General features: G+C 38.3%; 1 protein-coding gene across 1 annotated transcript; it reads right to left on the reverse strand.

The window, feature by feature from the left end:
- Positions 1-103: 103 nt before the first annotated feature.
- On the reverse strand, positions 104-9,098 carry gtf2h1 (general transcription factor IIH, polypeptide 1). The gene is made up of 15 exons (XM_050074339.1): positions 8,913-9,098; positions 8,284-8,452; positions 7,998-8,190; positions 5,587-5,752; positions 5,369-5,462; positions 3,925-4,074; positions 3,707-3,786; positions 3,448-3,581; positions 3,281-3,368; positions 3,111-3,199; positions 2,276-2,393; positions 1,391-1,481; positions 1,155-1,270; positions 919-1,011; positions 104-837 (listed from the first exon to the last, which is right to left on the reverse strand). The coding sequence occupies exons 2-15, from the start codon at positions 8,435-8,437 to the stop codon at positions 751-753; spliced, it is 1,653 nt and encodes a 550-aa protein (XP_049930296.1). The 5' UTR covers positions 8,438-8,452; positions 8,913-9,098; the 3' UTR covers positions 104-750.
- Between the last annotated feature and the right edge of the window lie 4,652 nt (positions 9,099-13,750).

Raw genomic sequence — 13,750 nt, forward strand, 5'->3', positions numbered from 1 at the left:
ACAGCTCTCTTTTAGTTTATAAAGTATCACAGCATTAGAACAACCTCTCTTACAAAATGAATTCCTGGACTGAATGAAATCCTGCAGTTTCAATAGACAGTGGCATGAACAAAAGCTCACTTTAATTCAGTGACATTTTTGTCTTCAGTGCAGACAGAAGGTGCAAGACATTACAAACCAGTGACAGTGTGATTTGAGTCACACACACACTAATGCACTCGAGTGTGACATGTCTTTACAGTATTGCTAATATTCACTTTTGCTTTAGATTTTTGGGAACTTTGTTCCACAAATCGACCCAGTGCTCAGAAGGGCTCCTCGTATGTCCAAGCTCTCTTTCTGTGCCCTGTGCACCGATGATACACACATTGACAGTCCTCTGCTTGCATTTCACACACCAGCCTGTTGTCCTGAGTGCCTTTCTGATTTTTCATTTCAAATTTGGTCATATTACACCATTTTAAAAGTCCCGTTTAACCATTACCGGCACCGATCTCTCAACCATTGAGAAAACACAAACAAAAGAGAAAGAAACTAATTACAGTTATTTGTGACTGAGATGCAGTTAGTCTCTGTTGAACAGTTGGGGGTATAGCAGCGTCCATCTATATGCTCGTTAAGCCCCTGTGAATCTCGTCCCATCAGGCTGTGATCTGTGGTCTCTTCACAGCAGTCTGGAGAACCTTCTCGGGTCATTTGTCCATATACTGTAACGTCTTCCTTGTCCTCTCTTTGACAAAGCATCAGACCTCAGGTTTTCCTCATCATGCGACGGGTTTGCCAGATGTGGAACTTGCTGTAGGCTGTCTGAAACATCTCCTCCAAATGCCCTGTGAGCTGTGGGGACATCAAAGACATTTAATACAAGTGTCATCTGGTGTGAGACATTGTGTTATTATTAATAGCTTAGAGACTTACATTAGTGCTTAAGTACTGACGCTGAATCTTCTCCTGGAAAGGACGAACCTTAGTCATCTGAAATCTCTCGAGGTTTGACTTCATTTTCATCACCTACATAAAAAATATTAGATAATGAGAAGATGATTAAACAAGTATTAAAAGTGGAGACTGAAGTCATGGGCGTAAAGACAAGAATAACTTACTCTGTGACAATAATATGACCCTCAATGAATACAGTTATTATTATTAGTCACCTTCTCCTCCAAAAACGGTGTGTTTACAGGGAAACAGGACCAGAAGTGTCTCAACAACTCTCCAGCAGCTGCATAAAGATGCTTCAACTCTCCTTGAACCTCAGTAGGTACCATCTCTGAAAAAAATAAACAAAGACTGATAAGAAAACACATATCAGGCACCCAATGACCACCAACTTTCATGGTAGTAATATAAGTAATATTCATGTTATTTAGTAATGGTGCAACACACTTACGATTTATGGCTTGCTGCGTTGCTGCCTGCATGAGGACACCACCTGGAGAAAGTGCTGCAATGGCAGAAGTAGCTGTTGTGCTGGACAAAACCTGCAAAAAATACTACTATGTTTAATACTCTGAAGGCACCATTCATACTTGCAATTTCTGACTTTTCAGGAAAGCTAAACTCGTGATTATTTCTTATTGTCACTTATAAATATTTGAACACAACCAGGAGTACATGACCTCAAAAGACGTTTTTAGCCCTGGACCCATCAAATCTGAATTTAAGACAATTTAAGACGTTTCAGGGACCTGTAGACACCCTGAAACAGTATTTAGATTTATCTCAGGCAATTATGACATGACAAACTTTGTATTTTGTATTTTCCAGCATTGCTTATTACTTTTAAGCACCACAAAAAAAATCTGCATGTGCACTGGTATCTGTACATATATTTATCTCCAACTGCATTCCTATCATCCATAAAAAAGCATCCATTACTTCTGCACCACTCTTACATTTAATTCAATCACCTTCCATTGCAATACCTGCACTGTCAACCACCTGAAATTTGCACTACAATCATAAGCATCATATCTACTGTAGTAACAGCTCTCGGTATTAGTCCTGGGATCATTTCACTGCTGTGTATTTTTAATTCTTTTTCTATCCATATTTGTCTTTGTATATGTCGTGTTGTGTAAAAAGCTACCGGGTACCTTAATTCCCTCAGGATTAATGAAGTATATATCTATCTATATCCATCAATATGGAGCAGAATGACGCTGCCGTTGTTTGGTTCTGTGTAAGAATGCAAAGGAGGTATAAAGAAGGGACTGTGTAGCCGCCCTTTGGCGTGATCTCTGTGTAAAAAGGACCATAGTGTCAAGGATCTAACCTGAGTGAGGTTGGGTTTGTAATTGACCATCTCATGACGGATGTAGTTGACAGAGTTGATGATATCCTGGCTTGTCGTATACTGTTGGGACTGAAGTGGCACAGGGCCGTGAGCATACCTTACAAAAAAAGGGAATGAGAAGCACTGTATCAGAACATGTCACCACTGATCCAGCCAAGAATATAATGCATATTTTATCAGTTTAAAGTATAAAGCTGTGGCTGCAAAACTGCATCCTGACCCAAATCTACCTGAGGTTTCATACATTCACTTTATATACTAGTGACATTGTGCTGTCATGGCTCGCGGCAGGAACTCTGACACAGTGAAAGCAGTAAATCTGACCTATAAAATGGGATACCAAATCTATTTCGAAACAGCTCACAGTGAGCACTCAGTCTAGAGGAAGTGAGCCTCTTCCTTAATTCTGCACAGTCGATTTCTGGCTACTGAAACCTCAAATTCCTTTTAGTGACAGAGACTTTGCTTAGGTTGACACGACTAATCAATCGACTGTTTAGTCTGTCTGGTTGGGGTAAGAATACAACATTTTTGGTTGTTACAGAATCTGAAATGCAGAAAAATCTACATACTTTGTTTCATATATTAGAAACTGAATAATTAATACTGAGTTTTGTGACAGTTTGACAAACAAAATAAGCAGTTTTAAAAGGTCACCTGCCTGTTCCTGTATGATGCTGATAGGTGTTAGATGAAAATATTAAACTACAAAAAGTGTTTCATGAATCACTGCCATTTGGAGTTAGCAATACTATGCTACCCAGTATGAAACAAAGAATAAAAAAACTAAAAATAAAATGTGGACAAACTGTACCTGTCAGACTTCTTGAGGTTTAACGCGACTGTTTTTGGTCTGTTTTCCCTTTGCAGATCTTCATATTCTATGGCTTCTTGTAATTTAACCTGAGGAAGTTTTCAAACAGAAAAAGTGACTGTAACAGAGTAAGAACCATATTTTGGGAAAACTGGGGTGGCAGATCATACCTTCTTTACAGGAGGTTGGAAGAAGTCAGAATCCCTTGAGTTTCCATCTGTGCTGCTTGTCTCACTTGCTTGGTCAGCTGAAGTCTCCCTTTAAATATAGGATACTGTTAGCGAAGAAATGAAGAGACTGAGTGAGTGACAGTTTTTGTCACAAGTCATTTCATTACCCCTTGCGTGAGCCTGCTGCCAACACCATGGCACTGTGGTGGTTGAACCGCTTTATGATGGCAGAGTTGCTGCTCTCCTTCACCGTCCTGTTCGAGTTGGAAGTTGAGGGCAGTGTTGTGCTAACTCCGTAACCCTGTGTCACAGGAAATACCAAGTCTTGAGGTCGCAGGAGGAAGAGGAAAAAGGAAGCTATACAAGTAAATTATTTTTTAAAAACAGAATGATGTGGCTGTGATTGACTAACCGTTAAAATCTCACCTCGTCTAATGTTTTATCCTCTAACGACAGGAGGTCCACCAAAGGATTCTTCACTCCTTGAACCACCAGAGACTTTAACCCTGCAGGAGCCAGATTTAAAAACATGAAAACAGATGTGAGGCTTGAATCAAATGTTGAAATACATATACTGACATCTGTAGAAAATCCTTGCATTCATATCAGATATTTGCACCTGAAAATATTTTTGGAACTCCTACCCTTTTCATCCTGCTTGGCACACTCTGAGAAGATATCCTGTGTCCCTGTGTTGATGCGGTCTCTGTGAAAATAATGGGACTGGAAAAAGCGGGTCCAGAACTCCTTCTCTGTCAGGTTATGAGGCACGTTTTCACTGTACTTCTGCTTCACTGCAAGTACAACGTAAGACAGTATAAATATATTTAGTTCAATGTAGCTGCAGTGTCCAGGATTTAATATCCGTTATTGAGGTGAACAGGAATTGCACCACACCAGGGGTCAGCAACCTTTACTACCAGGAGAGCCATTTTTGGTCCAAAAAAAATTAATTAAATCTGTCTGAAGCTGCAAAATATATTTAAGCCTTATAATAAAGGTAACACAGCCTTATTAAGTCTAAATTAGCTTATCAACGTAACTAATAGGTCAAAATTCGTGATGAAACAAGCTGAAACATACAACTACTTGCAATGCACTGTTCTGCAACGTTCTAAAAACCTGCTGGTTCACACCAATGCAACTAGATGAGATGGTGTATCATCTCTATGCAACAACTCTCTGTACTTCCACTCTGTTTTCCAGCTTTTCAGGCTTATTCTGTGGCTGAATATAGTTTATAGCTTCTTAAATACGAATGAGGATAGTGATAGTGAGATACTGGCTACAGTTGCATTTGTAGTAGTGATGAAACAGCTAAAAAACAAAAAAAACAGCATCAGATGGACTGTATTCATAATAAATGCACCACAACAATATAAGTAAGCAGTGCCAATTAGTTAGTCAATGAGAACGTGTGTGCGCGAGGGCAAATAAGGACATTCAGCCAGCAGTAGCAGCGACCCAGCTTCTGACATTGGCACACCGGGAGGACAGAAACAGAGATCCTGTCGCAGTAAGCGAACACGCCGTCTGCATTCATTTTGACTTGACCAGTGGACTTCACTACAAGCCGACTGGCTGTAAAAACAGGTGACAAGCTGTCTGTCCTAAAATCAGTTGCTGGTGATTTGACTTGCGGAGTTGCAGGTGACACCATCAGCCAGCTTGAGTCGAGCTCAGGCGGCCAGTTCACACAGCTGCAAATTTTCCCTGCAACGTTCTAAAACAGTTTTGTCTTGTTGCAAATCTTTGGTCTGTACTGGGCTTAAGAATCACTTTAGGGCAACAACAATGATGAATGAAAATTAAAATGTTCAAAAATAACCTTGATTCGTTTCCATACAATCTAAATTTTGGTCAAAGCTACAGGGTGCCGTTGAAGCGGAGCTAAAGAGCTACATGTGGTTGCCTACCCCTGCACTAGGCTGTCCATTTACAGATATATAAGCTGATTTTAGAAAGCAGGTCTTCCTCTACAGCTGACAGTGTGCTAAATGACAATGTGAGCTTGTAGCAGCCTTTCCGGGTCAATAATTACTGTTGCAAGCGATTAGTTAACTTCAAAGTCGAGATGTAATCGTTTACCTGCAGGGTATGTTCTGAAGATGGATTCAATAATGTCCGCTGTCAGATTATATCTCAAGCCATTGCAGCCATCTGTCTGAGGTCTAATGTCTGCCTGCAGTGCACAAAGATGACAGCTGTTAACTATGTGCCAAGTTGTCAATGCTTGAATCATTTATGACATTTAAGATTACGTTTCGAAATGTTCAGCCTTATTATGAAAGACATAATGTACTCACCAGAAATGCTCCAGATATACCGACTTCCTGTTTGTTGTTGGATAAAGCGGGGTCCGCGTTGTTTATGTCCCCTAACCGGTTGGCCCAGAATTCATCTGCACTGATCACCTGACTCACCACGAGATCCTTATACAACTGGAAAAGCACTGGATCTTCTTGAAGCATCCTACAGGAGAAAATAAAAGAAGAGAAAGAATGGATCAACCAAAAACCTCATAAGTTATTTTAAGAAGAAGACATTTACTGTTTATTTTCTATTAAGTATCGATTTACTGTAACACATCCTTTAAGACCAGGAAAAGACTTCATATAAACTAAATCATAATCCATTTTCCATTTTCATCCGCTTATCCAGGGCCGGGTCGTGGGGGCAGCAGGCCAAGCAAGGCACCCCAGGCGTCCCTCTCCCTAGCGACACTTTCCAGCTCCTCCTGTGGGACCCCAAGGCGTTCCCAGGCCAGATGAGATATGTAATCCCTCCAGTGTGTTCTGAAGCCCTCAGGGCCTCCTACCAGTAGGACATGCACAGAACACCTCTAACTGGCACCTCTACCCACCTCAACTGACCCCTTTAGACGTGAAGGAGCAGCTGCTCTACTCCAAATTCCCTCCTCATATCTGAGCTCCTGACCCTATCTTTAAGGCTGAGCCCAGCCACCCTGCGGAGGAAACTTATTTCGGCCGCTTGTATCTGCAATCTCATTATTTCTGTCACTACCCCGAGCTCATGACCATGATGTCACAAAAAACTAAATCCTAGACAGTTCCTAATCCAATGTAATTAAATCAATATCATATCAATACACATTCAGCTGTCATTTTATTAGGTACACCTAGCTAAAACGAATGCAGTCTAACACAACGTCCTGCAATAAATCCTGACCAATGAAGCTTATAACATTCAGTGTTGATTCAACTGTATGTTGTCGATCACATTTAAATCAATAAGGCTGGAGTAAATATTAGAAACACCTCTCAATATAACACAGACTGCAACCCTTAAAAAGTTTAATCATCACCTCTAAAATACAGTTTCAAGTAAATGGATTTTTGAGTTGAGATCATTTAGTCACAAATACTGTCCCCAAAGTCAACAGTGAACTCCTATACTCAAGTTTTACTTGACACTTAACATGATAAACTTCCACAATTACACTTAATGGAAAGTGAAAAGACAACCACGTGGCATTTGAGGAGGGAGAAAAAATATGAACTGAAAGAAACGGAGCTGATTTTAGAAGGTGCTGGATTATTTACATGCTGTGATCATCTGTGTATTGTTAACATGATGCAAATACTTCATTTTAAATATCACGGTTATCATAAATATCGGTATATATATCACAACACCCCTAATAAGAAGCATATAAAACTTTAAAAATTGGTCGCAAATACTTACTTACATTAAAAAACAACTAGCCACTGTATTTTTTTCTTTGAAATTCTACATTACTCAAACAGAAGTTAAATGTGTGTTTGTTGCGGACAGATTTGTTGCCCTCTTGAGTTTTACAAACACCAGAACAGTGTGTGTAAAATTGAGTCAAAATAAAGTACATGTGGGGCACCCAGTAGCTCAGTGGGTAAAGGAGGCATCCGTAAAAAGGCAATGTCCTTGCTGCAGGAGCCGTGGGTTCAATTACATCCTGCAGCCCTTTGACACGTGTCATCCCCTCTCACACTTAATACTGTCCTATCAATTGTAGGCAAAAAGCCCAAAAAAAAAATCTAATAAAAGCACATGTCACACAGCACAACAGTGTGACTAACTGGTGTGTTTTTAGACACAATGGAGCTCTTTGGTTGTGAGTGACATGGAGACATGTAAGAAAAAACAAGTGATCAACAAATAGTGATAGTGCAAGACAAGTGACTGACATGAAAACAAACAGCACAAGACAAGTGGGGGAACAAGACTCTCTCAAGAGAGAGAGAGAGAGAGAGAGAGAGAGAGAGAGAGACAATACTAACTTTAGGGACTTACTAACAAAAGGAAGCCAAAAAAGAGATATTAGCGAGGAAAGACGGAAGATAGAGAGGGGGCTAAAATAAAGAAAACAAAGAAAAATGAAACAAAAACTAAACAAAAAAATTGTTACTCTGAGAGCGGATCTCTCGTAGAGTTCCAGGGTAAACAGTCATTGGGTCTGTCAGATTCGAGAAATGTTCGCGTCAATGTGACAGGAAATATTTAAGACCCATTGAATCTGAATTTAAGACAATTTAAGACAATCTAAGGCCCAATATTAAGAAAACTTAAGACTTTTTAAGGACCTGAAGACACAAAAAACTCATTGGAAGGATAATTTCATTTATCGTTTATTTCTCATTAATGTGACCTGATGACAATTACCAAAACAGAGACTATTACAAAACTTAAAGGACTATCTTGTGTTGCAACTGCGTCTCACCTGTTCTTCTCCTCCAGTTCCTTGTTGGCTTTCTTCTTGAACTTGGGCAGCAGCTGCTGCAGCAGCTCCTTGGCAGCATCTCTGTCTTTGAGCGCACTGCTCTCGTTGGAAAAGTGGAATGTGGTACTCTCGCCGGTGTGAAGCACCAGCTGGAGCTGAATTTTGGCTTTACCATCTGGACTGATCTTCTGACCTGTACAGAAGACAATTAAAACACAGCTTGAGAACACCACCAACACATCATATCTCAGCACTACTTAGTAAATGGATGGCAGCAAGTACTCACAGCGAATATCTGCATATAGGTGGCTGACTGTGAAGCGGTCTTTGCCCTCTGGACCCCAGGCTATACGTTCAGCCATCAGATAGAGAGTGCCATCCTGCTTCCTCTGGCGAACCTTCTTCACCACCAGCAGCACCTCCTCTGACAGTGATGCCATGACTCTAATAGAAAACTGGAAAAGCACGTAAGTGTCATTAATAATCATGTCCTGCACAGGAGTATTATTCTAAAATTATTATAAATTATTAACACGGCATTATCTAATAAAAATATATTCAACGCCACGACAGAGTCCCCTTGTCGGTGTCGCTACTTGACCATTCAGAATTAACGTTAGCACCATTAACGGTAAGTTAGCGAGAATGAAGCGAGTAACGTCAGCAGGACTTGAGCACTTTGTATGAGACACAAGCACGAACTATTTCACTGGATTTCACTACATCCTAAATGACTGCCATGCTCCCTACGAGGCGTTTAACCTCTGCTAGGTAAGGCGATGTACACACGAGTTAGCCATCGCTGTGTTCACGATTTTATCACATTAACTCAGCTAACCAACGTTACGTTAGCTAACGTTAACAATCAAGAAGAGAAAAAGCCTGAGGGAGAAGTCGGCAATAAACTTACTTTACCTCAAAATAAATCGATACTGCGACGGATACCTCGCTTTCCTTCAGCACATAGTCTCAAACTGATGTATTCTAGCATATAAAAAAATAACTGAGCGACTTATTTTAAACTGAATTTTGACTACTCTAACAGTGAGCGTCCTGACTTCAGCGCCGACATGACTGCCAGGCGGTGTGTTGCACTGAAAACGTTCCGGCTGGATAACGCGACAAAGATTCAGTTCCGCCAGAGCCCGCTGAACTCTTACATCTTATATCTTACATAGCAAGATCCAGCTATTTATTGAACAGTTTAACCATATTAATTATCAAATCTATTAAAAAATGTTAATTATGACCAGCGATACAATTAATACAGTTTACAGACGTACAGTTTTGAATTTTTCCATTTTATGCCTCTTCGTATTTACACTAAACTAAAATTCAGAGGCAAATTTTCTTAAATGCACCAAAACTGAAAAGCATCTCCATAGTTGCCAGAAATGTTGGCGGGAGTGCGGATCTTTTATTTTTATTTTTTATTTTATTAGGTGATGCAGGCACAAAACAAGTGAATGACATGACGGGGACAACACCTTGTAAAAGGAAAATGAGATAATAAATAAATACACATATAAATAAAATTAAATAAAATTAAAATTAAATTAAATTAACAAGGAAATAAATCAATATAATAATAGTAAAAAAAAAAAAAAAAAAAAACCCAACTCTTTCCACCTGGATCTTTTGATGTAAACCACTCTCATGTTTTTTGGAAATGTGAGAAAATAACTGTACTTTGGGAAATGGTGTGAGAAGAGCTTAAGCACATACTAGGATGTGAGGTTCCTAACAGTTGTTTGGTGCTTTATCTTTGTAAACTGTCTGAAGAAAATGTTATTGCTGGTGATTTTTTATTTATTTATTTTTTATTTAACCTTTATTTAACCAGGAGGTCCCACTGAGATTGAGCTTGAATATCTTTTAAAAGAAACCTGGCCAAGGTAGCAGCCAATCAGAACATATTTGCAATGCAACAAATACAATGTAATACAAAAAATCCACAATAAAACACCTGTTCAAACACAGTGGCCCCTCAAGTAAAACAGGAACATGTCTCTGTCACCACATTCTTTATGATACCCTTAAATTCATCGATGGATAAGTGTTCCTAAATTTAGATCTTTTTGAATTAGTTGATCAACAATATTGATCAAAATATTGCTAGTAGCAAGCAAGAAAGCTATCACTAGGAACTGGGGTAAAGAAACACCACCAACAAAGGACCAGTGCCTAACAATTGTGGAAGAAATATTTTTAATGGACAAAACTGACACACATACTGAGACTACAAGAAGCACAACTAGGGTTGGGAAAAATGAACTCTATACAAGACACAAAAAGATGACACTGGACTGGAATGATAATCAATAGATACACTAATCCTTAAGGCTGTAAAAATGTGAATTTACCCAAGCAGTTTTTTATTTCAGTATTTTATTATGCTGTTATAATGGACATGTCAAAGTCACAAAACCTGTTTTGACAAAGATTTAAGTGGAAAAAAATTCATAGGCAAATAATGTACTTTTTACTCCACATTTATTAGATAATTTTAGCTACTTGTTACTATACCACGTGGCAGATACAGATTAATAATCCAAAATATTACAAAAAATTATGATGCATTATTATATATTCAGATAAAATAAGATTGTATTGATCCCCAGGGGAAATTTACAAGCAGATAAAAGTATAAAATAGTTTAACTTGATAGCTTCAACAACAAAGTGATGTAGCCTACACATTAATGCATTAATAATTACAATACAACAGTTTTTATACATTTTTCTAAAATGGACCATATTTTATAATAACTTTTGCTACTTTTGCTAAGGTAAAAGTACTCATTATGCAAAATGGCCTATTCCAGAATAATGTACATTATAGGGCTGTATTATAATTATTAATGCATTGAAAGTGTACATCTCTTTAATACTGAAGCTGGCAAAGTTTATACTTTATCTGTTTGTGAATTTCTCCTAGGAATCAATAAAATCATCATACCTTAATCTATAATAATACATACTACTACTACTACTACTACTACTACTACTAATAATAATAATAATATTATTTCTGTTCCGTTCAGTTTTATTTATATGTGTAGCTGCGACAGAGAGTAAATTGTTCTCTAATTTAAGTGGTGACATTACTGTTTCCTGTCGTGTTTAACAGCCAATGAAAGTGCTCAATGCAAAGTGCTGCCCAGAAAAGACAAAGACCTGTTGATTTTATAGCTTTTTTTTAAGAAAAGATGGTAAAAAGAGCAGAATATTAATCTAATTCTGTAAAGTAACCAGTAACTAAAGTTATTAAAAAAATGTAGTAGAGTAAAAAGCACAATATTTGCCTCTGAACTATAACGGCATAGAAGAATAAAGTAGAAAATGGAAAAAGCACTCCGAACAGCCATGTACTACTTTCTTAATAAAGAGGTTCCAGCTTGGGTAACAATAGAAAATACTGCGATAGATCTTCCACTGTGCATGTACCTTTACTTGTCGCAACCTAAAATACTTAGAAAGTGCACACAAAATCCATTCCTTAAAAACACTCTTATAGTCTGGCATGAAGCCCACAGCTTTTTAAATTACACTCCTAAACTTTCTTGTTTCGCACCTATTTGGGGAAATGAAAACTTTAGTCCAGGAAGGCGCGACATGGGATTCAAACAGTGGATGGAGAGAGGATTGTGCAAAATAAAAGATCTGTACAATGAAGGTACTCTAATGTCATTCAAACAATTGGGAGATAAATTTGACATACCTGGGAAGCACCACTTTAAATACATGCAATTAAGGAGCTTCATATATTCCCAAATTAAAACCACCTTGGAACCCTCACTGTCTACCATTGAACAGCTCACGGTAAATCACTTGCATGACAGAGGTCAGATGTCAATGTATTATGGGATATTGTTAGCAGGATCTAAAGAAAACTCTCTTTCATATTTATCTGCATGGAAAAATGATTTTCAGATAGACATCTCTGTAGAGGATTGGGAGGAGACTTGTCTTCTGGCCCAAACTCAATACAAGATGCAAACTGTTACAGTATAAGTGGTTGCTCAGGACCTACATCACACCTGTCAAACTACACCATTTTAATCCCAATATTCCCGACTGTTGCATCAAATGTACTGAAGAAGATGGTACCCTGCTACATTGTATGTGGAGCTGTCGAAAGGTGCAGATATTCTGGAGAGAGGTTCTTGAACTAATCTCCAAGCTGACAGGAAGTGTTATTCCTATTGAAGCCAAGATATGTTTGTTGCACATATACCCTGAGGATTTCCCAGCAACTGTAAAGGAACCTAAGCTAATTAATTTCTGTTTGTTACAAGCCAAACGTATGATTGCTTTAAAATGGAAGGAGACACAGAGACCCACTTCTACTCAATGGATTACAGAGATGTAATCAAACTTGGCACTGGAAAAACTGACTTACATGGCAAGAGGAAAAATTAAGGATTTTTACAAAATGTGGTCTTCTTTCTTAATCTTTATGAACAATCTAAATGTGCAAATGCCTGGAGTTGGACAAGGACTGATGCCACTACCATCACAATCCCAAGATGGTCAATAATTTGTTGCACAGCTGGAGTATTATCGTTATGAAGTAGGGAAAGAGAAAAGGAGAATGACCGAACTATATACTTGTGATTTAAACATTGATTTAGGAATATACAGTCAGGTCCATAATTATTTGGACAATGATACAGTTGTCATCATTTTGGCTCTGTACACCACCACAATGGGTTTTAAATGAAACAATGAATACCTGCTTAAAGTGCAGACTCTCAGCTTTCATTTAAGGCTTTTTTCAAAAATGTAGTATGAACCGTGTAGGAATTACAACCATTTCTTCACACAGTCCCCCAACTTTAAGGGCTCATAAGTATTTGGACAAACTAACATAATCATCAATTAAACAGTCAGTTTTAATACTTGGTTGCAAATCCTTTACAGTCAATGACTGCCTGAAGTGTTGGACACATAGGCATCATCAGATGCTGGGTTTCTTCCCTGGTGATGCTCTGCCAGCCCTTTACTGCAGCCGTCTGCACTTCCTGCTTGTGTTTTGGGTGTTTTGCCCTCAGTTTTGGCTTCAGCAAGAGAAACGCATGCTCAGTTGGATTCAGGTCAGATGATATGACTTGGCCATTGCAGAACATTCCACTTCTTTGCCTTAAAAATGTCTTTGGTTGCTTTTGCAGTATGCTTCAGGTCAATGTCCATCTGCACTGTGAAGCATCGTCCAATCAGTTTTGATTGTTTGTTTGCAAAAATGGAAAATCAATAAATAAAGTGGGGAAAAAAAAGAAAATGGAAAAAGTACAAACACCTTTAAACTGTATTTAAGCACAGTACTTGAGTAAATTTACATAGTTAACTTACTTTCTATCACTGATCATTCGTTACCTGATCTTCTGGCCTTGTCCTGTGGAGGGACCCTGTCTCAAAATCTAGGCCTTGCTGTGTCTTTATTGTAGTTTATATTAGACTCACAAGATGTGTATTCCTAAATAAACAAATAAACAACTGATGCTCTTCGGGTTTCAATTGTGTATCTGTGTCTAAGATGAGAGACATTTGTAAATACAAAGTTTTACTTTATCTTCTGTTTATTGGGGTAAAGTCTCAATTGCAAAAAAAATATTTGAGTTGATTCATTATTGAAAGTGGACTCAATGTATGTGTTTGTAGGTGCCAACTGTAAATGTCTACATATCAAATAATCAAAAGTAATGCGTATTAAATAATAGATGAAATAATATATATAAAACTATGAATGATTGT

The sequence above is a fragment of the Epinephelus moara genome, chromosome 20, assembly GCF_006386435.1.
Source record: "Epinephelus moara isolate mb chromosome 20, YSFRI_EMoa_1.0, whole genome shotgun sequence".
Taxonomy (NCBI): Eukaryota; Metazoa; Chordata; class Actinopteri; order Perciformes; family Serranidae; genus Epinephelus; species Epinephelus moara.

What these genes read in the sequence shown, in the direction of transcription:
- gtf2h1 (XM_050074339.1), bottom strand. Translation starts at nt 8,437, where the DNA reads ATGGCATCACTGTCAGAGGAGGTGCTGCTGGTGGTGAAGAAGGTTCGC. An exon ending in TGCCAAGCAGGATGAAAAGG is followed by an intron (nt 3,787 to 3,924) that starts GTAGGAGTTCCA and finishes TGGCTCCTGCAG; the next exon opens with GGTTAAAGTCTCTGGTGGTT. An exon ending in ACAAACCCAACCTCACTCAG is followed by an intron (nt 1,482 to 2,275) that starts GTTAGATCCTTG and finishes TATTTTTTGCAG; the next exon opens with GTTTTGTCCAGCACAACAGC.